General features: G+C 35.8%; 1 protein-coding gene across 4 annotated transcripts in view; it reads left to right on the plus strand.

Annotated features, from left to right (window-relative positions):
• The window catches only part of EXOC6B (exocyst complex component 6B), a 590,843-nt gene that overhangs the window by 76,509 nt on the left and 491,546 nt on the right, over positions 1-22,788 (plus strand). For all 4 annotated transcript variants that reach the window (XM_078056409.1, XM_078056408.1, XM_078056410.1 and 1 more), the window contains 4 exons: positions 5,633-5,798; positions 12,339-12,386; positions 14,028-14,118; positions 14,230-14,275. In XM_078056409.1, the coding sequence (XP_077912535.1) occupies positions 5,667-5,798; positions 12,339-12,386; positions 14,028-14,118; positions 14,230-14,275 (317 nt within the window). In that variant the 5' untranslated portion in view covers positions 5,633-5,666. The remainder of the gene's footprint in view (positions 1-5,632; positions 5,799-12,338; positions 12,387-14,027; positions 14,119-14,229; positions 14,276-22,788) is intronic.

Below are 22,788 nucleotides of genomic sequence, written 5' to 3' on the forward strand. Positions count from 1 at the left end.
ACCTCTTGCAACTCTAACAGCTCAGGGGTTCATGGGACTTTTTTGCTTTCTTTGCTTGAAAAGGAGACAGACCGATGTACCACAGGGGACACTTTCTAGCTGTGTGAATTTGTCAAGTTGCTTCATCTTCTTGGGTTTCAGGTTCCTCATTTATAAAATGGGAATAATGTCTAATTTATAAGGTTCATAGGATTTAAATGAAATAATGTATGCTCATAACATTATTTATTTTTCTCTTTAGACAAACAGATTTGAGCTGATATAGGTTGTAGCAAATGATACAATCCTGTAATGGTTCATTACAGAGGAATGATAAATATTTGTTGAATAGAATTCCTGAAGTGCCATTTTAGAAGTTAAAATCTCTCTCTTAAAATGCCTATGAAATCTAGGTGGGATGTTTGAAAGTATGCATCAGAGATAGCCACTAGTATAAAACATGTTGCTTTTTGTAGAAATCTGTGTGTGTGTGTGTGTGCATGTGCACGCGCTTGTGTTTGTGTGGTTTTTTGTTTTTTGTGTTTTTTGTGTGTGTGAAATTAGACTCTATAAGGCAGCGTTTATGTGATTGACTCAAAATTTAGGCTATAAAGACTTGTTAATTCCCAAGCATTTCTGCTTGTTTACCTTTTACTAGGCACCAGAATATTCTTTGCATTATGACAAATAATGAAACCAGTGGTACAGTTTGTTTATTTCATAGACAGTCTTATTTAATTGTGGCATAGATATGTTAAAAGCATATAGTTTTTCTCTAAATCCTGCTCTATATTAGAGGGGCACCTGGGTGGCTTAGTCAGTTAAGTGTCTGACTCTTGATATCGGCTCAGGTATCTCAGGGTCATGGGATCCAGCCCTCTCTCGGGCTCCTTGCTCAACATGGAGTCTACTTGTCCCTCTCCCTCTGTCCCCATTCTCCTGCTTGCTCACGCACTCTCTGTCTCAAATAAATAAAATCTTTAAAAAAATCCTGCTTTATATTACAAATGGAAGTTTAAATATTAGAGTGCTTTATATAAAGTATCATTTAATAACTGGTTGTAAGTGTTTGGCCAGGAGGTATTACAGAATATAGATTTTAGATTTTTAAGCAGTCCCTCTTGGCCACATTAAGTTGGAGTTTCAAGGAATGTTAGAAATGGATCATCACTAGATGGCAGTCTTTCTCTAGTTTAAGTCGTTTATTCCAGGTTGGGGGGGCGGGGAAGCTATTCTTTGTTCAAATGCAGTGTTGACAACGAATATTAGGTTAACTTCTGTAGGTCTATAACCTTTCCAGAATTTAAGACTTGTTTATTTTTATTTTTAAAATTCTGTGTTTATTAGATATATTGGCTAGCACTAAGGCTGAGATACACTTGAAATGCTGGTAGAAATTGAGCTGTTAAGTAGTGATCTATAATTGCCTTTTCCTGTGCTGGGCAATTTGAAACAAAACTTTTAAATCAGTGATTTTTAACCTTTTTGATAACCAGATGGAAACTATAGATCAGTTTCCCTTAAAATTACATATATATGCTTCTCCCTATATACACATTAAATCTGGAAATTGTGGATTTCTTGATATTATGTAACCACGAAACACAAGTTTGTAAATATAGTCCCAACACCCTTGTTTTAAATATGTGGGTTTTACATTTATTCTAACTTCTTTTTTTTTTTTTAAAGATTTTTTATTTTTTATTAGAGAGAGAGAGTACAAGCAGGGTGAGCGGCAGGGAGAGGGAGAGGGAAAAAAAGCAGGCTCCCCGCTCAGCAGGGAGCCCGACGTGGGGTTTGATCCCAGGACCCTGGAATCATGGCCTGGGCCGAAGGCAGCCGCTCAACTGACTGAGCCACCCAGGCACCCCTATTCTAACTTCTTAAATACTCAAGATACTCAGGGGATCTGCTATAAACCTTTGATGTTATTCAACATTATTATAATTAAAGAGAATAGTAGAATCCTAAAGGCCCTAAGATAGGAGAAATAGTTAGGAGCTAATGATAAGGATGTAGAAAATTCATTAAGTTGTTTTGAACTACTACCTGTTAACACTCCTCTGAAAAATGTATGATCTTTACAGTTTATTGACTTAATCTGAACGTGAAAGTTAATTGTAGAAACTTAGAGGTAGGCTGATACTTAAGAGAATTAGTAACTGATTGCTTTCTATTTTCTTTTTTTTTTTTTTTAAAGATTTTATTTATTTATTTGACATAGAGACAGCGAGAGAGGGAACACAAGCAGGGGGAGTGGGAGAGGGAGAAGCAGACCTCCCGCCGAGCAGGGAGCCCATGTGGGGCTCGATCCCAGGACCCTGAGATCATGACCCGAGCCGAAGGCAGTTGCTTGACCAACTGAGCCACCCAGGCGCCCTGCTTCCTATTTTCTAAATGGGAAAGCTGAGGGTCAGAGAGATTAACTGAGTTGCCCAAAGATTCATAGCTGGTTAGTTGCATTGCTAAAACAAGGCTATATACTCAGGCAGCTAAAATCCACCTTTCCTTTCTTTGATTTATATTTTTTTATAGGAAGTTCAGGGAACTAGGTTGCTAGGCAGGCATTATTAATGTGTTACGAATTTCTTAATTTGGGGATTTTCTTCTCTTTGAGTTGTCTTTTGTGATATTGATATAGATCTTTGGAAGGGAAAAATGAAGAAAAGTTCTACATAGTAGAAGGAAGTAGATGAGCTACTTAGAAGTATGGTCAAGATATAACTGAATTTGGAACCAGAGAGTTGTCTAATATTGAATACTGTCTGCTCATGTCATTTAGATTGATACGTTTTCATTGGTTATTGCTTTTCTATAAATGGCAAGGAATATTAGTATCTTCACAGGGAAACCTTTTCCTTTTCTTTGGAAGGGGAAATTTATGCTTATTTGAGGTTAGTTGAAATGTCATTGGTAGATTCTGCCTTCTGTCTGTATTTCAAGCTCCTTCAGGCAACTGGTTATTCTATAGTGTGTCTTAATTGTCAAAGCGGGAATTGTTTATAATTTATTTGACAATCTCATTATTTCAAAGGAAGGAGAATGAATCTAGATTGCTGTGGGTTTTCTGAAGTAAGTGATCAGAATTTTTACTGGAAGCCAAACTTGTGTATGTATTGTCTGTATTTACTGCTGAGTTTTGGGCAGTGGAACTGATCTGCTGAGGAGAGTGCACAAGATCACGGTCATGATCTGGTACCTACAAATGATTCTAGAACCATAAAATGTTGGTAATGAACACATGTATGTTTGTTAAACAAACAAACAAACAAACAAAGATGTCAAAGAGGTTTAGAGATAATATTAGTCACTCATTTAGTCAACAAATGTTTACTCGTTGCCTACCACCTGTCTGGTACTGTTGTAGAGGTACAGTGGAGAATATGGCAAACAGAATTCTTGCCCTGGAGCTTATAATCTAATTGGGATGGGTTGAGGGGAGAGATAGACAACAAACAGGATGATGAGAATGAGAAAGTTGTTTGAATATATAGAGGATGAACATGACTAGCATAAGAACTGCAAAAATAAAATTCTTGAGGGAAGAAGAGGCTTGGAAAAAAAAAGCCATTTTAGCTAGAACATAGGGGATAGAGGGTGGCTAGGGGTGGGACCTAGAGAGAAATGAGGTTGGAGAGGTATCAGAGGCTAGATTGTATAGGATCTTATAGGCTATGGTAATGGTTTAAGATTTTTATTCCTTTGGTAAAGAGAAACCATTAGAAAGATTTAAGCAGAGGGATAACATCTGATTTATTGCTTTATCAAGATCATTTTAACTGCTGTGTGGAGGGTGTCTGCATGGAGGTGGGGAAATGGGGAGATGGAAACTTTTGGGAAGCTATTGCCCTGTGCCAATGATATAGATTTGGACTAGGGTTTTAGTAGAAATGGTGGGATGCAATCCACTATTAAGATATGTTTTGGAGGTTGAGTTGTCAGGATTTATTAATCGTTTGGATGGGGTGTGTGATGGAAAGAGGTGGATTAGGAGTAATTCCTGCATTTGGATTTTTTTTTTTTTAAATATTTATTTATTTGACAGAGAGAGACACAGCAAGAGAGGGAACACAAGCAGGGGGAGTGGGAGAGGGAGAAGCAGGCTTCCCGCGGAGCAGGGAGCCCGATGTGGGGCTCGATCCCAGGACCCTGGGATCATGATCTGAGCTGAAGGCAGATGCTTAACGACTGAGCCACCCAGGCAACCCACCCTCCCCCCCCACCCCCAGCATTTGGATTTTTGACTTGGGCAACTGGAGAGTGCCATTAGTTGTGATGAGGTGGGTGAGTGGTGGAGAGATTTGGGGAGGAACAGGTTTGGGAGTGTGATAGCTTGGCAATAGATGATTTTTAAATTTGAGATGGCTTTTAAAAATCCAGTTGTAATTGTTAAATAGTAGCTGCATATTTGAGAATCTAGTGCTCTGAATTCAAGATGTAGATTGGGAAGTCCTTATTATGTACAGGGTATTTTATGGCATGGCATTAGATGACATTGCTCGGTAAGAGAGCATAGTTAGAAAAGATAGGTTGTTTTTGGAATCTTTAGAAGGAGAATAGAGGAGGAGGAGCCCAGAAAGGAGGTTGAGAAGGCTTGTCCATGAAAGGATAAAAACCACACTATTGTGGTATCACTGAATTCTAGAGAAAAGATTGTTTCAAGAAGGAGGGTGTATCATATTACAGCAAATGCTGCTATTAGGTGGAGCAAGATGATTGCTAACTATTGGGAGGTGAGGAAGGGACAACGAGGTTTGCTGGGAGGGGAGCAGAGAAATAAGATGGTTAGCTGGAGGGAAATGTGCAAGTAAGGACAGTTCCTTTAAGTCATGTTTATATGCCCATGAGAATGATTTAGCAGAGTGGGGAAATGTATGCTGTAGGGGGTGAATAAAAGGGAATAATTGAAGGAGTAAAGTTCGTGAGACAACAAAAAGGGTTGACAGACAGGAGCTTGAAATGCTTTTTCCATTCTTACAGGAGGGTGGACAGAGTAGGAGTTACAGAGGTAAGAAGGTTGGTTGATTTTAGTGGGAGAGTTTCTTTGAAATGTGGAGTCACATCAGCAGAGAGAGAGTGAGGGGATGGACATTTGAGGACAGGACAAAGTAAGGTTCTCACACATAGTTATTTGAGAATACAAAGTGATTTTGTGGTGGTGGTGGTAGGGGGGATAGTTTTAGTAGTATTATCTAGCAGTATTTATTGAATGCCCAATTTAGATTTGTGGTTATATAGCTAAACTGAGTCAACCCAGCACAGCTGTGTTTTTCTCCAGCAGCATCAGCTTCTTGGGTATAGTTATGGAGTGGTTAGATAGTTGGCTTTATCCAAAATTGAGTTTTTCTAGGTAAGTTTCAGAAGGAAAGTTGCAAAGGAGTTGTAATTCAGTCCTTTCATTTTATGATGATAATTCTGTGGTGAATACTGTCAAATATTTAAATATTTTTGAATGGATAGGAAGCAAAATTTCTGTTTTCCTAAAAAAAATTACTCATCTAGAATTGGGGCAATATTAATATAATTGGATTACTCTGTGGTTGATGTACCTTCAATATGAAATTTCTAAATAAATTCACTTCTGGATTTGTAATTCTGTTTCTCTTTCTTAGACGTAAATCTGGTGTAATCTTCATGCTATGTTTTTTTAAAGGTCTGTCTATGACGGTGAGGAACATGGACGATTCATGGAGAAGCTTGAAACTCGCATCCGCAATCATGACCGGGAAATTGAGAAAATGTGTAACTTTCATTACCAGGGCTTTGTGGACTCTATAACTGAACTGCTGAAAGTGAGAGGGGAAGCTCAGAAACTCAAAGTAAGAAGGCTCTAAGAGGGACTTGTTTCTCTGTCCTGTGCTGGGGTTTTGATTTGGATTAAAGGAGTAGGGAATACATTGCTGGTTACATGTTTGGAGTAAAGAAACTAAGGAAGGAATTTGCACTGAAACATAGATAATTGGGATGATTTTAGCTAAAAAGAATACTATTCTAAGTTAAATTTTATTTTGGATAACTACATGTGGATGAGAAATATGACAGATTCAGATTCAGGAAGGAGAGCAGCCATATTGGTCTGGCCCCTTATCTTGGATAACTGACTTTGCTTATTGATTGTAAGTCTGATCACTTCACTAAACTCTTCTCTTATTTCTAATAATTTGTGTGTGGACTTCTTTTGAGTTTTCTGTGTAAACACTCATATGCTATGTAAGTAATAACAGCTTTATTTCTTTCTTTCCAGTCCTTATGCCTCGAATTCCTTCCTTCCTTCCTTCCTTCCTTCCTTCCTTCCTTCCTTCCTTCCGTCCTTCCTTCCTTTTCCTTGCTTACTCCTTTCCCTTTCCCTCCCTCCCTCCCTTTTTTTCTCTTCACTTTTCTTTCTTTTTTTTTTTCTTTTTCTTTTTCTTTCTTTCTTTCTTTCTTTCTTCTTTCTTCTTCTCCTTCCTCCATTCCATTCCCTTCATCTTTTTCTTCTTCTCCTCTTCCTCTTCCTTCTCCTATTGGAATTTGGATTAAAATCCCAAAAGGATTTTCCTGGGGCATGGGGTGAACTTGACAGTGAGTATAAAATTCATATAGGGGCGCCTGGGTGGCTCAGTCGTTGAACGTCTGCCTTCGGCTCAGGTCATGATCCCAGGATCCTGGGATCGAGCCCCGCATCAGGCTCCCTGCTCTGCGGGAGGCCTGCTTCTCCCTCTCCCACTCCCCCTGCTTGTGTTCCTGCTCTCACTCTCTCTCTCTCTGTCAAATAAATAAATAAAATCTTAAAAAAAAAAAAAAGAAAAAAAATTCATATAAAAGGATACATAGGTAAGAAAAACAAACAATTTTATTGAGAGGGAAAGTGGGCTATTTAAAGCTATAGTGATTTAAAAGCTAATTTGAGGTGGCTCAGTTGGTTGGACGTCTGACTCTTGATTTTGGCTCCAGTCATCATCTCGGGGTCTTGAGATTGAGCCCTGCATTGGGCTCCACGCTCCGAGCGGAGTCTGCTTGGGATTCTCTCTCTCCCTCTCTCTCTGTCCCTCCCCAGTCTCTAAATTAAATAAATAAAGTCTTTAAAAAAAAAAGCTAATTTGACCGCAAAACCTAACCTGCATGAAGCTATCAAGCCTCTTAATATGTTTTATTTAGTGTAAAATTTTGTATTTTGCTGCAGAAATACTAATGTGTTTGATTGTGGGATCCTGTCCTACTACCCAGTGGGTAGGGGTGTTATGTAATATGCAGTATGTACCATATTATCTTTACAGAATCTCCAAATTTTTGAAGTCCAAAACACAGTGGGTCCCAAGGTTTCAAATAAGAGTTTATGGAGCTGTGCAATAACTATCCAACCTTCTTAAGAAGTATATTATTGCCAACACAATTAAATCTGTCTTTTGTATCCTTCTTAGTTGCTCCCTTTACCCTCCCCGCCCGAAGTAATGGCTCTTCTGATTTGTTGTTACTGTGCTTAATGCTTAACTATTTTAGTTGAAATTAAGTTTGACCTGTTTTTCATTGTGTACCAACATTAATCTCAGATGAACGAAACAGTTAAATGTAAAATACAAAACCATCAAGGAACTAGTAGAAAGTACAGATGAATGTTTTTGTGATTTTGGGAGTGAGGAATACATTTCTAAACAAAAGTCCTAAAGCCAGAAAGAAAAAAGTTGATAGATATGACATTAAAATGAAAGAATCTTTTCTACATATAAGGTAAAAATTAAATATAAATAATAAATAAAAACTATTTAAAATACATTTGCTGGGGCGCCTGGGTGGCTCAGTCGTTAAGCGTCTGCCTTTGGCTCAGGTCATGATCCCAGGGCCCTGGGATCAAGCCCCGCATTGGGCTCCCTTCTCCGCGGGAAGCCTGCTTCTCCCTCTCCCACTCCCCCTGCTTGTGTTCCCTCTCTTGCTGTGTCTCTCTCTGTCAAATAAATAAAATCTTAAAAAAAAAAAAAATACATTTGCCAATTGACTAATATTTGTAACATAGAAAAAATCTTTATAAATTAAAAGGAAAAATATGAACACTCTAATAGGAAAGAGAAATATGCATTAATATACAGTGTATGAAGAAGAAATACAAGGGAACTCTACAATTTAGAAAGTTAAAGGAATGGAGGCTTAATAAAATTCCACCTAATAAAATGACAGAGATGAAAAAAATGATATTTAAGATTAGAGATATGATACCAGTCAACCAGGGTATGCTGGTTGGAGTGTAGATTATTACAACCTTTGAGGAGAGTAATTTTATTTATGAATACTTAAAAACTCCACACTGTTTTAAAGACTCATTCTTTTTTTTTTAAAGATTTTATTTATTTTGTTTTATGCGCACAAGGGTCAGGGAGGAGCAAGCAGAGAGGGAGAGCGAGAATCTGAAGCAGACTCTCCACTGAGCACAGAGCCCAGTGTGGGGCTTGATTTCATGACCTTGAGATCATGACCTGAGCCAAAACCAAGAGTCAGACATCTAGCTGGCCAAGCCACCCAGGGTGCCCCAAGACTTATTCTGAGGCTATAGGTGCATGTATAAGGATGTTCATCTGATTTTTTTTAATGTATAAAACTTTTATTTTATTCATTTTTTTCCCTCCTCTGCCTTCTAATGTATAAAACTTTAAAATGTCCCTAAAGTCATTTAGTAGAAGATTAGTAAAATAAGTCATGATACATTCATTTAAAAGAATAATAAACTACAGTTTATTTTAGAAGGATATCTTACATGAGAAAGTATTAGAAATGTTTGCTTAATGTATAAAGCTGTTAAAAAGTATGAACAGTTTGATTATATTTTAAATGAAAAGTTATGCTGAAGTTTTGGGGGCTGAAATGGACCATTGAGGCTTCAGATAGACAAAAGTATCCAAAATGTCTGAAAACAAAGGTAGGGGCTTCCTGCCAGGAGCCATGTAAGCTGTTAGTCCTCACTCAGCCATCCCAGCTTTCCATTCTCCCCTCAAACTGTTCTTTTCTGTGTTACTTGGATGTGTGTATTCCAGACTTCTCCCTCTGCTCCCTGGGTCCCCAGGTTGTGACGGGCGACACAAAGCCCTGTCTCTGGCTACTTAAGTAGTCATGTGGTAGAGTACCTTCTTGGCATACCTTTACTGAACATTGCCCATGATATTCACCAATTGCTGGTATCCCTTGCTGGTTGGTACTCATCTTTTCTTCCTTCCTCCAAACTGTTTCAAGTTGCAAATTCCTTCAAATTACTCAGGATGCCCCTGAGAGAAACCATGACTGGGAGGCTACCAGTTCAGGGTATTTGACTGCTTCAGGCTCCTGCTCATCTACTCTGAAGCCTGAGGGTATTAAAGTCTAGCAGCTCTTCTAGAGCAGGGGGAGCCATTCAACCTGGATTAGGAAGCTAAGAAAATTAGGGATTCTTGAACTCTAGAAAAGAGTTTAGAAAATGCAAAAGGCTAAGTATTAACTACTGTCAGTATTATTTTAACATAGCAATGATAAGAAACTACACTCTCTAGGATGCCCACTATTTCTTTTGATTCATAGTGTATATATTATCTCTCTCCATATTTATGTTTTCTGCATCAAGAGGAGTGGTATCCTAGGTAGGCAATATACTTTCTTTTCATTTTTATGTTAAAATAGTAATGAAATGGTAATTATGTTTCTTATTAGAAGCATTAGTTAGTCTCCTATGGATGTGTTTTAGAACCGTTGTTTGCACGAGATCAAATTAGTGGGCCATAATCAGTATTTTTAGTAAAAATTGAAATGAGATAGAACAGAGCAGAATGGAAAGCAGTAAAGTGTATTACATGTAGTGAGGGTAAACACTGTTTCTTGAGAATTTTGTTTCAGGGGTGTGTGTGTGTGTGCGCGCGCGCGCGCGCATGCGTGCGCCCTATACTTGTGTACTGGTTGCAATGTAAAATGTATTTCTCGCAATTAGTTTGAGGTAAAAAAAAAAAAAGTTTTAGAAATGGTGTCTTTATAAGGTAAATAAAATAGAGACTGATTTTGAATTTAGTAGTATTTATGGAAGGTTGAATTTTATGAGCTCTCTAGTTCAGTATTAAACAACTAATTATTCTTGAATAACTACTCTGAAGGGGGGATAGCAGTACACAATTCAAGGCATCCCAACCCATTTTTATTCACATTACTTGAAAGCTTTTTCTTATATTAAGCTGATATTAATCCTATGTTCTAGTAACATCCATTTATTAGTTTAAGTAATAAGCACTATTTTTAGGACAGCACCTTTCTTCTAATAGCTCTTCAGATATTTGATGGATAGCTGTTATTTAGGTGTGGTATATAGTGTACAGTGTCCAGGTATGGTATATAGTATCTCCAAATGAATATTCACCCCTTCTTTGGGCTAAAGAAATCCTTTATTTTTCATTTGTGTGACTTGGGGTCCTTCTCCAAACATATTCCCATCTAATTGTGTTTCAGTTTGTCAGTGGCCTTCCTAAAACATGGCATCTGAATGTAACTCTCATAATGTGGTCTCATAGCCTTACCATCTCATTCTAGACCAAGGATCAGCAACCTATATCTTGTAGACCAAATTCAGGTTGTCTCCTATTTTTGTAAATAAAGTTTTATTGGAATGCAGCAATGCCTATTCACCTGCATTTTGTTTATAGCTCCATTTTTGCTACAGTGGCAGAGTGGAATGGTTACAACAGAGATTATCTACTTAGCCCTTTGCAAAAAGTTTCCTGACCTCTACTTTAGACAATGCTTCTATTGATGTTGTCTTAGGTCAGCTTTTGAGACAGCTACATCACACTCTTAATTTATATTGAGCTAGCAGTCTAATAAAACTGTGTGTTTCACATGTGGTGCTATTAAATAAATAATAAAGAGGGAATTTGAGGGTTTCTTCTTTTTCTGTTACTGTATAAAGACTTTCTGGAGAAGGTTGGGTTTTGTTTTGTCTGTGAAAGGAGGTGCATGTCATAATCTGCTCTGAAAATGGTAGTCCAGGTATAGTATATAGTTGAGGGCAAAGTTTGCAAATGTGTGTTCCTGAAAAACTAGTTTCTTAAGATGATCCTTAATAAGAGGGTATTATGTTAAAAAAGTTTGGAAAACATTCTGTATGCTATCCCCTTATTGGGCATTCACAGAGCATGTAGAATATTAAAGGCTTCAAGAAGTCCTGAATAAACTAACCTGTTTAGTGGATTTTTCCCATACATATTTGGGGTGTGTGTGTGTGTGTGTGTGTGTGTGTGTGTGTGTATATTTGTGCAGGTGTGCACCTCTGTGTGCATGTGCAGAGTACCTATTAACTAACATTTCTTGGTGTTCTAAGGGATATAATGGGAAACACTGGGCTAAGGAATGCCTGAAAAGTGTAAGGAGTGGCAGTTATTGGTGGAAGGGTAGAGAGCCTCTATTAAAGTAAGCTTAGAAGTTAATATTGCTCATGTTTTGATAATGTCTGAGGTGCTGAGGAAATTACTGTTCTGTGTACTTAATTTTTTTAATATCAATCAAGTCTCCAAAAGTGGATATCAAAAAACTTGGTGCCAGTTCCTTTATATTACAAACTCTAGATAAATTTTAAGGCTTGTTTACTTAGTTTTGACTATCTGATGGAGAGATTAATTTAGAAAAATGGGAATGTGGAAATGTTAGGAACTGTTAAAAATTAATGATCCAAAAAAAATTAAAATAAAAAATTTTAAAAGAATTTATTATTACTTATTTGACACAGAGAGAGAGAGTGAACAAGCGGCGGGTGGGGGCGGGGGGAGACAGGAGAGGGAGAAGCAGACTCCTTGCTGAGGGAGCCCGAGTCGGGGCTTGACCCCAGGACCCTGTGATCATGACCTGAGCCAAAGGCAGACACTTGACCAGCTGAGCCACCCAGGTGCCCCAAGATAAAATACTTTCTAAAATTAGGATAATAAATAGGGAAGATTTGGCCCGAGTTAAAAAGTTCAGTTTATACCCAAGTTTTCCAGGAATACATTGGTGAGTTGAGGAATATTTATGATAAAATTTGTTTTTTGTACATATAATAGAGATGGTAAGGTTCTTTGGGTTATTTTTTCTGTTTTTTTTCTCTTCTTTCCAAAATTCAAGTGTGATCGTTAGTTGTTGTCATATCTTAGTTTGGAATATTCTGAGCTGAACACATCATTCAGTAAGTTTTTCTTTTCATTGTTCAAAAGATCATGCAATAGAAAACATTAGTAGAAAAGTTGATATAATTTAGACCCAAGAGAATGCCATTAAACCAAAATGTGTTGGAATACTGAAACTGTCTGAGTAACTGAGTTTTTAGTCTTCTCATTTAAAATGTGATCTTACCCAACAGTTGTCTAAATGTTTGTTTCTTATGAGTTTAAATTGTCTTCTCTCCACAGAATCAAGTGACGGATACTAATAGAAAACTGCAACATGAGGGAAAGGAAGTAAGGCCAGTTTACCTTTTGAAAAAATCTTCTCTGTTTCCTGTCATTCTCTTTTGATGACTGCATTCTTGGTATAGTGGCTTATAAGACCACCAGGAATGTGTTGGAAGAACTTGGACATTAATTGTTGCTTCCCCTAATGTTTCTCTGAATTATATGAATATAGCCACTAGAAAGCTTGGTGAGAGAGGCTGTAGCTTTTCTTCACTGTATTTTTAAATCACTTGAGTAGTCATAATACAGCCAGTACTCTTCCCTCTGTCTGGAATGCTTTTTCACAAATATTCTCCCACTTCAGACTTTGCCCAGATGTTCCCTCCTTAATGAGGCCTTTTATTTGAAATTGCAGACTTACTTTCACCCTTGTGTTCTTTTTACTTTCTTGTTTTATTTTTCTCCATATCACCTATCATGCTCTACTATTACATATTTTTAGTTGTATGTTTGTTTTTTGTCTCCTTCCATTAGAAATTAAGCTCCATGAAGTCAGGAATTTTTGTTTGTTTTATTCATTGCCATATTCCCTCTACCTGCCTAAACAGTGACTGGCCCAAAGTGGGTGCTCCATCAATATTTGTTAAACAAGTGAATCGGTGATTCTGTTAATTGATATAATCACCATTTAAACCACCACAGTTTACAAGATTATTTTATATCCTTTTTCTCACTTGATTCTCATGACAGGCCTATCACAAAGTCAGGACAGGTATTATCTCTATTGGTGAGGAGGCTAAAACAGATGATTTGCTAAAATTTACATAGTAATTGGCAAGGCTGGGACTAAAACTCAAGTTTTCTGACTTGCAGTCCATTGCTGTTCTCTGTATCATGTACCTTTCTTACCGACTAGTAATTATTTAATGTTTAATTTTAATAATTCTTAAGATTAGCTTTTGATTGTTTTATCAATGACTTAAGGCAGTTCTCCTTTGCTCTTTTTTCATGGTATCTAAGCAGATAACGTTTTTAGGTAGAGGTTTGGGATGAATACCACAAGAGGCTATGCAGATTATTGCTTTTTGAAAGTTTGTCTCACATACTTCAAATTATGCAGAGAGTGCAGTTTCTTCCAGTTGTACTGTGCTATGACTTCAGATGGAAGCCTTTAAAACAGCTATGGGAAGGAAAATGAATTACTTTTCACTAAACTGGAACTCTTGGAAAAGCCATAACTTCTAAGCGTGTGGTTTATTTGTTAAAATAGAGATTTAGTTGAAGATCATTTTTAAGACTCAACTGAAGCTATATAGGGAGGATTGTTTCCCTTGAGTCTAGCATTGATGAAAGAAACATAGGATCTTCTCAGAAGATTTGATGAAACCATACATGACGAAGAGTCTGAGTAAAGTTTGAAGAAAATCTGCAAATTTTTTCTTTTCTTCTTTTCTTCTGAATAGCTCCTGGATTTGAGGATTTCATTTCAGCTAGCATTTTCCAGTATAGTATGTATCTTGGGGAGAAAATGGGAAACCACGCAGGAATGTTTTACTAGTTGAGAAAGGCAGTTTCTTAGTTCACTTGGCAGGTCTGTCTATGAAACTGGGATTTTCTGATGAATTGAACACAGGGTGGAAAAATGTGACTGAAAGCTTTTTATTTACAGCTACTGGCATAATTCAGTTTTTTTTTCCTCTTGCCAAGCTGGTAATAGCAATGGAAGAGCTGAAGCAGTGTCGACTACAACAGAGAAATATTTCAGCCACTGTTGATAAATTAATGCTGTGTCTTCCAGGTGAGGAACTGGAAATGGATTAGGATTCTTGATGCAATTCCTTTAGCTTTAGTAAGTTTCTCACTTTCTCTGAATAATGCTGTGTGTTCTTTTTTTCCCTTTTCTTTCAAGTCCTGGAGATGTATAGCAAACTGAGGGACCAGATGAAAACTAAAAGGTAAGATTTTTTTTATTGAACATTTTTTCTTATCTTAAATTTCTGTTAATTAGGATAGTTTTAAGGTCCATATTTAGTATAACCTTTCAGGAAATAATTAAGTCCATATAACATCTTCTCTTGCCTTTTGTATATCTTATGATTCATCCTGAGACTTATTTACATGCTAGTATGGTATGCTGATATTTTGTCATGTATTATGTTTAATTAAAAAAAAACCACTACTCATGTTTGGTTTTTAGAAGACCCGGTCTTTCAGGGGCAAAACATAACTTTTAGTGATAGTTGATTTGAGAAACATGCTTTGGTTTAGTATTGTAGTAGAAAAAATAGTTACTAGTTCTGGTGCAGGGATGAATTAGTCAGGGTTCTTCATTGAAACAGAATCAGTAGAGTGTTTGTGTGTGTGTATATGTGTAGAGAGAGAGATTGATTGATTGATCTTAGGGAATTGGTTCACGTGATTACAGAGGCTGGCAAGTCCAAAATCTGCAGAATAAGGTGATAAGCTAGGGTGTCAGGGAAGAGTAAATATTGTAGCCTGAGTTTGAAGGTGGTCTGCTGACAGAATTCCTTCTTCTTGGAGGAGTCAGTCTTTTTTCTGTTAAGGTCTTCAACTGATTAAATGAAGCCCACCTAAGTTATGGAGAGTAATCTTTTTTACTGAGAGTCTTTTGATTTAAGTGTCAATAATTTCATCTAAAAAATACCTTCATAGAAATATCCAGAATAATATTTGACCAAATATTTGGGTACCATGACCTAGCTAAAGTTGACACATAAAGTTAATCATCACAGGGGGCAAAGTCAAGATTAAGTTTAGAGGATTACTCTCCTGTGTGTTGTTTTCCTCTGGTTTTATTCCAGAGGAAAGTCTGTAGTGACTCTTTCGCTCTTCTTCCCAAGCTAGAGTAAGCATCCCATCCTCTCTACCTTGGAGTATGCTGCAGTATGAGGGGGGTAGGGTATGAAGCTGTAGGATAAACAGGACATATCTTTCTGGAATGTTGATTTTACCTAGGTTGTGAGGGAAAAAGTATAGAATTGAAATGTGATATTGAAATAACAATAGAAATATTGTGAATAAAAACATTAAGTTCTCAAGAATTTTAAAGCCTAAAGCATGAAGCAGCAAAATTTTTTGAATTTCTTAGGCTCCCTTCTTTTCCCCAGGAGGATATGTTCACTTACAAGAACATAGGTAGGACAATATGAGAAGTTCTGTTCAGTGAAATATGATAACCTTTTAGTAAAGTTCTAAAATTATAGTTTACAGTGAAAAAAAAAACACTATGTACCAACTTCTCTGAATTAACAGATATTAATAGTTTTCCAGATTTGATTCATATATGTAAATATATATATAAAAAATATATATGGACAGAGGGAGGTAAAGATAGACATTTTTTAAAAAATTACAGATAAAACTTATGTCCTTTTCCTCAGCCGTGTTTCCCTACTCCCATGAGGAAACCAGTATCATAAATTTGGTGTCTTTCTAGTCCACGTTTTTAATGCCTACAAATCATATATTGTATTGTGTTTTTAAAGACATTTATATGAATGGTTCTCAGTCCTTGTTTTTTTGAGATTCATTCATTCCACAAAAATGAATGGAGTACTTACTATATGCTAGGCATTGTTGGGGATACAGCTCTGAAGAGAACAGACAAAAATATCTACTCGTATGGGGCTTACGTACTTAGTAGTGGAGAATTTATTTTCCTTAGGCATATAGATCTAGTTCACTTGACTTAATCCTTTATAATAGTCCACTATGTGAATAATTCACATTTCCCATCTCATTTCCAGTGGTTATCATAAGTGCTGTTCACCAGTATTTCTAGCTCAGCCTTCTTCTGTCACATAGTAGGATTATATTTCCGGTGTGGCTGATAAGATGTGAGCAGAAGTGATGAATATTACTTTTGGGCTTAGAAGTTAATTTCTAGCACAAGTCCCTCCAGAGTTCTGTTTTCCCTTGGTTATGACAAATGGTAACTTTCAAGATGTTGGTTGAATCCCTGAGTAACTGTAATGAATGGAACTTCCCTGCCAACCTGTTATGGGTATATAATATGAGTAAGTTGTAAATCTTTGTTTTAAGACACTGAGATTTCTGGGATTGTTGTTACTACAGGATAACTGATACTGTGAAAGACATTTGATGTGTTTCCAGTTAATTGCTGGGCAAACAGTGGTTCTATAAATATTCTTGTTCATGTCTCTGTTCACACATTCAAGGTTTCTTAAGAACAGTGCTTTTCAAATGATGCTATATATACAAATCACATGGGGATTTGTTAAATGTAGATTCTGATTCAGGAGGTCTGGGCTCATTCCTGAGATTCTGCATTTTCAACCAAGCTCCCGGGTAGTGCCAGTTCTGCTGCCCTAGGGTTTATACCCGGAAAGAGAACAGCTGGATCAAAGAAAGGATGTTCATGTATTTGTTCTTACTGGGTATTATTCTCCAAAGTGAAGCCTATGCATTTAGACTCTCACTGGCATTTTATGGGAGGTCTGTTACTCCACCTCTAGGTAACATCTGTTGTGAAATGATAGATAATTGTTCTGTGGTTTCATTTCTTTGATTACTGGTGATATTGGTTTTTGGACATTTGGATTTTCTTTCATATATTTTGTCCATTTTTCTCTTAGGTTGTTTGTTGTTGTTGTTCATTTATAAGAATTCATTAAATACTTTGGATACCTTTTCTTCTTATTAGGAATATCCTGCAGATATTTGCTTTCAGTGCATGGCTTATCTATTAACTTTGTAAATTTAGTACTTTTTGTTATATAGTAGCTGTAAATTTTGTTGTCATTTATCTTGTGGTCTTTAAAAAATTTTATTTTTAAACATTCTCAAGTACATATAAATTAGCTATGTTTTTTCCCGAACCAGTAGAAAGTAAGTTGCTGATGTGATGCCCTGTCCTCCCCAAATACTTTGTTTGGTGTAATTTCCTACAAATAAAGACATTCTTCTTTGCAGCCACAATGCAATAGAGAATAAAAATTAACATTGATATGTTAGTAGCCTCTAATCCTCATGCCCAGTTCAGATTTTGCTAATTGTCTCAGTCATGTTCTTTATAGCAAAAGATCCAGTTTAAAACATGTGGTCATATCTCTTTATTTTTCCTCAGCTTGGAGCTGTCCTCAGTCTTTCCTTGACTTTCATGACCTTGTCACTTTTGAAGATTACAGGCCAATTATTATGTAGAAGGCCCCTCTATTTGGGTCTGTCTGATATTACCTCATGATTACATTCATGTTATATGTCTTTGGCTGGAATATCACAAAAGTGGTGCTGTGTTCTCATTGTATCTTACCAGGTTGCACATAAATTTGATTTGTCCTATTAGTGATGATGTTCCTTTTGATTCTTTTCCATTGTGAAGTTGCTCTTTTTTACATTTGTAATTAAAAATTTTGTGGGGAGGTATTTTATAGTTATGTAAATTAATCATTTTTCACCAAATTTTCACTTTAATTTTTTTTTATATCAGTATGGACTAATAGTTTCTTATTTTATTTGATGAGTCATAATTTGTTAATATTACTTATTTTGTTGTTCAAATTATTCTGAATGGCACCAGAGTAGTCCCTCCAATCTGGCCTCTGTGTTTTTTTAATATGTCCTCATAATTTTTTGAGTACTTCAATACTAACAAAAGGAGAGATTTTTTCAGGTTTATCTTGTACTTTGCTGCAGCCCTGGAATCAGTCATTTCTCTAAGTAGAGAATGTTATTTAGAAGCCAAGATCTATGCGCTCGGTGCACTCATTATTACTGAGTACCCTGGCTTTCATTACTCTTTTTTTTTTTTTTTTAAAGATTTTATTTATTTGAGAGAGAGAAAGCATGAGCAGTGGGAGAGGCAGAGGAAGAGGGAGCAGGGAGCAGGGAGCCCAGGCTGGGGCTTGATCCCAGGACTCTGGGATCATGACCTGAGCCGAAGGCAGACGCTTAGCAGACTGAGCCACCCAGGCGCCCCTCATTACTCTTAATATATTTACTTATTGGATCAGTTCCTTTTATGAAACTGATTACCTATTATTGCTGTCATTGCAACTGTTTATCTTGCTAACACCACACACTAAGTTACCCTCCTGTATGGTATCCTCCTTATTCCACTTGGGCTGTAATACTCTGTGGTATGCTTCTATCCTGCCTGAATGCCCTCCTCATCCCTATTTGGCTCTGACATATTCCATACCAGGCTACCTTTTAATATGGACATCCTCCTTACTTCACTAGGTCCCTTGCATACCATGCTGGTCTATCTCTTCCCTCTGCCCCCAACAGAGGGATATGGATGTTGTCATTTATTTAGGTCTTCCTTTAATTTTTTTCAGCAATATTTGTAATTTTCAGTGAATAAGTCTTACATATCTTTCGTCATATTTATCTCTAAATATTTAATGTTTTTTGGTACTTGTTTTAAATGGTATTGATTTTTAAATTTCAATTTCCAGTCATTTATTACTAGTGTACTATTTTATTTTTTGTATGTTTATCTTGTCTTCTGCAATCTTCTAAAGTCATTTCATTAATTATAGCAGTTTTTTGGTTTAATCCATTGAATTTTCTGTGTAGATGATCATCTTGTCTACAAATAAAAAGTTATATTTCTTTCTTTACAATAAGAAAGCTTTCTTTTTTTTGTCTTACTGAACTGGCTAGAACCTCCTGTATAATGTTGAATAGAAGTTAGAAGTAGTGAGAATGAATATCCTTGCCCTGTTCCTGATCTTAGGGGGAAAGCATTTCACCATTAAGTACAATGTTAGGTGTAGTTTTTTTGTATATGCCATTTATAAGGTTGAGGAAATTTCCTTCTATTTCTGGTTGTTGAAAATTTGTACCAGGAATTAATATTGTTTTTGTCAAATGCTTTTTCTGTGTCAGTCGAGGTGATCATATGTTGAAAATTTTTTTCGCTTATTAATATGAATTATATGATTAATTCATTGAATGTTAAACTGAACTTGGGTTTGTGTAATAAATCCCCCTTGGTCATGGTATATTATCCTTTTTATATGATGCAGTATTTGCTTTGTTAAAATTTTGTTCAGGATTTTTGTATCCATGTTCATGAGGAATATTTATTGTAGTGTTATTTTTGTTTGTTTTGGTAATGTCACTGACTTCAGATTAATGCTGGCCTCATAGAATACATTGGAAAGTATTCCCTCTTTGATTTTCTGGAAGTATTGTATAGTGTTGGCATTATCCTCCTTAAGTATTTGGTTGAATCCATCAGTGAAGCCACTGGACCAGGAGATTTGTTTGTTTGGTTTTGGTGAGAAGGTTTTTCAAACTACAAATTTAATTTAAAAAATAAATACAGGGCTGTTTGCATTTTGTGTTTCTTGAGTAAATTTTGCTTATTTGTGTTTTTCAAGTAATTTGTCATGTCATCCAAGTTGTTGAATTCATTAGCAAAAATTGTTCAAGATAATGCCTTATTATTTTAACATTTTTAACATTATTTAACAATATTTAACATTTTAACATTTTTCATTAATTATGTTGATAAGTCTTTTCTTTTTTCTCTGTCTCTGATTATTCTAGCTAGAGGTTTATCAGTTTTATTAATTTTTTCCAAAAAAGCATCTTTAGGTTTTATTTTTTCCTAATATTTTTGTGTTGTCTATTTTTTTTTTTTTTAAAGATTTTATTTATTTATTTGACAGAGACAGAGACAGCGAGAGCAGGAACACAAGCAGGGGGAGTGGGAGAGGGAGAAGCAGGCTTCCCACTGAGCAGGGAGCCCAGTGCGGGGCTTGATCCCAGGACTCTGGGATCATGACCTGAGCCGAAGGCAGCCGCTTAACGACTGAGCCACCCAGGCACCCTTGTGTTGTCTATTTTACTGATTTCTGCTATTATCTTTAGTATTTTCTTTCTCTTACTTACTTGGGGTTTAATTGCCTCTTTCCTAGCTTTATAAAGTGAATTTTAGTTCTTTATTTTCTAATGTAGCTATTTAAAGCTGTACATTTTTCTTTTAGCAGTGCATTAACTGCATCTTACATGTTTTATGATGATGTGTTTTTTTCCATTTATCTCAAATATTTTCTAATTTCCTTTGTGATTTTAAAAATTTAATCTCATTATTTAGAAGTGAATTGGATAATTTCCAAATATTAGAGGATTGTCTAGATTTTTAAAAATTGCTTTGTAATTATAGTTCATTGTGTTCATAAATGTAAATTATGATTTCAACCTTTTTTTACATTTGTTGAGACTTGTTTTATTTTATTTTATTGTTGTTATTCTTTTTGCAGTATGACATGAAATTCCTATTTTTAATAGTATTGTCACAAAGTTGCATCACAAGTATATGGTGCAGTTGTGCTGAGGCTTGTTTTAATGGCCCAGCATATGGTCTGTTTTGGTGACAGTTTCATGTACATTTCAAAATTATGTATATTCTGTTTGAGTAGGACCTTCTTTAACTGTCATTTAGATATACTTGATTGATAGTGTTGTTCAGGTTTTCTACATCCTAATGATTATTTGTCAGTTGCTGACAGGAGTGTTGAGATTGTCGTTGTGATTGTGGATTTGCAAATGTCTTTTTTCTGTTCTTTCAGTTCTTGCTATTGTATTTTGAAGCTTTCTTATTGGGTGTGTACACATTTAGCATTGTTATATTTTCTTGATGAGATGACCTATTTACTATTATGGAAGGTTCCTTTTTATCTCTGGTAATATTCTTTTTTAAAAAGGCATATGTTGTTTGGTATTAATATACCCACTGCTTTCTTTTTGTTTAGTTTTTACATTGTCTATTTTTAAATATCCTTTTTTGTTGAAAATATTTTTAACAGCTTTTTTGAGATATAATTTATATACTATTCAGTTCATCCATTTAAAATGTGTAATTCAGTGGCTTTTAGGGTATTCACAGAGTTGTGCAGCCATCACTACAATTGATTTTAGAATGCTTTTGTTCTTTCCAAAAGAAACTCTGAGCTCTTTAGCTGTCACTACCCAATTCTCTCCTGTCTGTCCCCCCCTGCTCCCTACACCTTGCCAGCTACTGGGAACTACTACTTTACTTTCTGTCTCTATAGATTTGCCTATCCTGGACATTTCATATAAATGGAATCCTACAATGTGTAGTTCTTCTTTCATTTAACATAACATTGTCATGGTTCATTCATGTTGTACCATATTTCAGTACTTCACTTCTTTTTATTGCTGAATAATATTCCATTGTATGGATATACCACATTTTATTTATCCATTCATCAGTTGATGAACATTTGAGTTACTTCCACTTTTTGGCTTTTATGAATAATGCTGCTATGAATTTTTGTTTATAAGTTTTTTGTGTGGACATATGTTTTCAGTTCTCTTGACTTTATACCTAGGAATGGAATTACTGGCTCATATGGTAACTCTATGTTTAATCATTTGAGGAATTGTCAGACTGTTTTCCAAAGCAGCTATGCCATTTTACCTTCTACCATCAGCATATGAAGATTCCAATTTCTGCAAATTCTAGTCAGTACTTATTATTGTCTGTTTTTTTGATTGTGACCATCTTGGTGAGTGTGACATAATATCTTATTGTTCACCTTCGTTTTTGAAAAATATTTTTGAAGGATATAGAATTCTAGGTTTATAGATTCATTATTTAAGACATTATTTCTTTGTCTTCTCATTTATGTAGTTTCTGAGGGAGAGGTAGGTGAATAATCTTATCTTTGTCACTCTGTACTTAATGTGTCTTCTTCAGCTATTTTAAAACTTTTGTCTGTATCATTTGTTCTTAGCAATTTGATTTTGATGCACATTGCCATATGTATATGTTTGTACATGTGTGTATGTGTGAATTTATCCTGCTTGTGGTTTGTTTAGCTTCTTGGATTTGTAGCTTTATAATTTTTATAAAATCTGGAAAATGTTCATATACTGGTTTTCCAAACATTTTTTTCTGTCCTTTCCCCATCCTCATTCTAAGACTTCAATTACATGTTATGTTGGGCAACTTCATATAATCCCACAGGTGACTTGAGGATCTGTTCTTTTTTTCTTCCCAGTCTTTTTTCTCTCTGTGCTTTATTATTTGATAGATTTTATTCCTGTGTTCAAGTGCACTGATCTCTCTCTTTTGCATTGTCTAATCTTCTTTTGATCCTATCCAGTGAAATTTTCATTTCAGATAATATATTTTTAATTTTTTAGAGTTCCATTGGGGTTTTTTAAATGACTAATTTCTTGTTATTTTTGTGTCTTTTTAAAAATACATGTATATAGCTCTGATTTTTTGTTTTTTTCATGTACTTCTTGGCTAGTTCTGTCACTTCTGGCATTTTGGATTTCTGTTTGCAGACTGATTTTGTTTTTCCTAGTTATAGATCAATTTTTGGTTCTTATCATGTCTAGTAATTTTGATTGGATAACATGTTGCTGAGTGTGGATTTTGGGGGGCTGTTTTTTTCTTAAAGAGTATTGTTCTTTGTTTTGGCAAATAGTTGCAGATCTGTTT

Source organism: Halichoerus grypus, chromosome 10 (genome assembly GCF_964656455.1).
Source record: "Halichoerus grypus chromosome 10, mHalGry1.hap1.1, whole genome shotgun sequence".
Lineage (NCBI taxonomy): Eukaryota > Metazoa > Chordata > Mammalia > Carnivora > Phocidae > Halichoerus > Halichoerus grypus.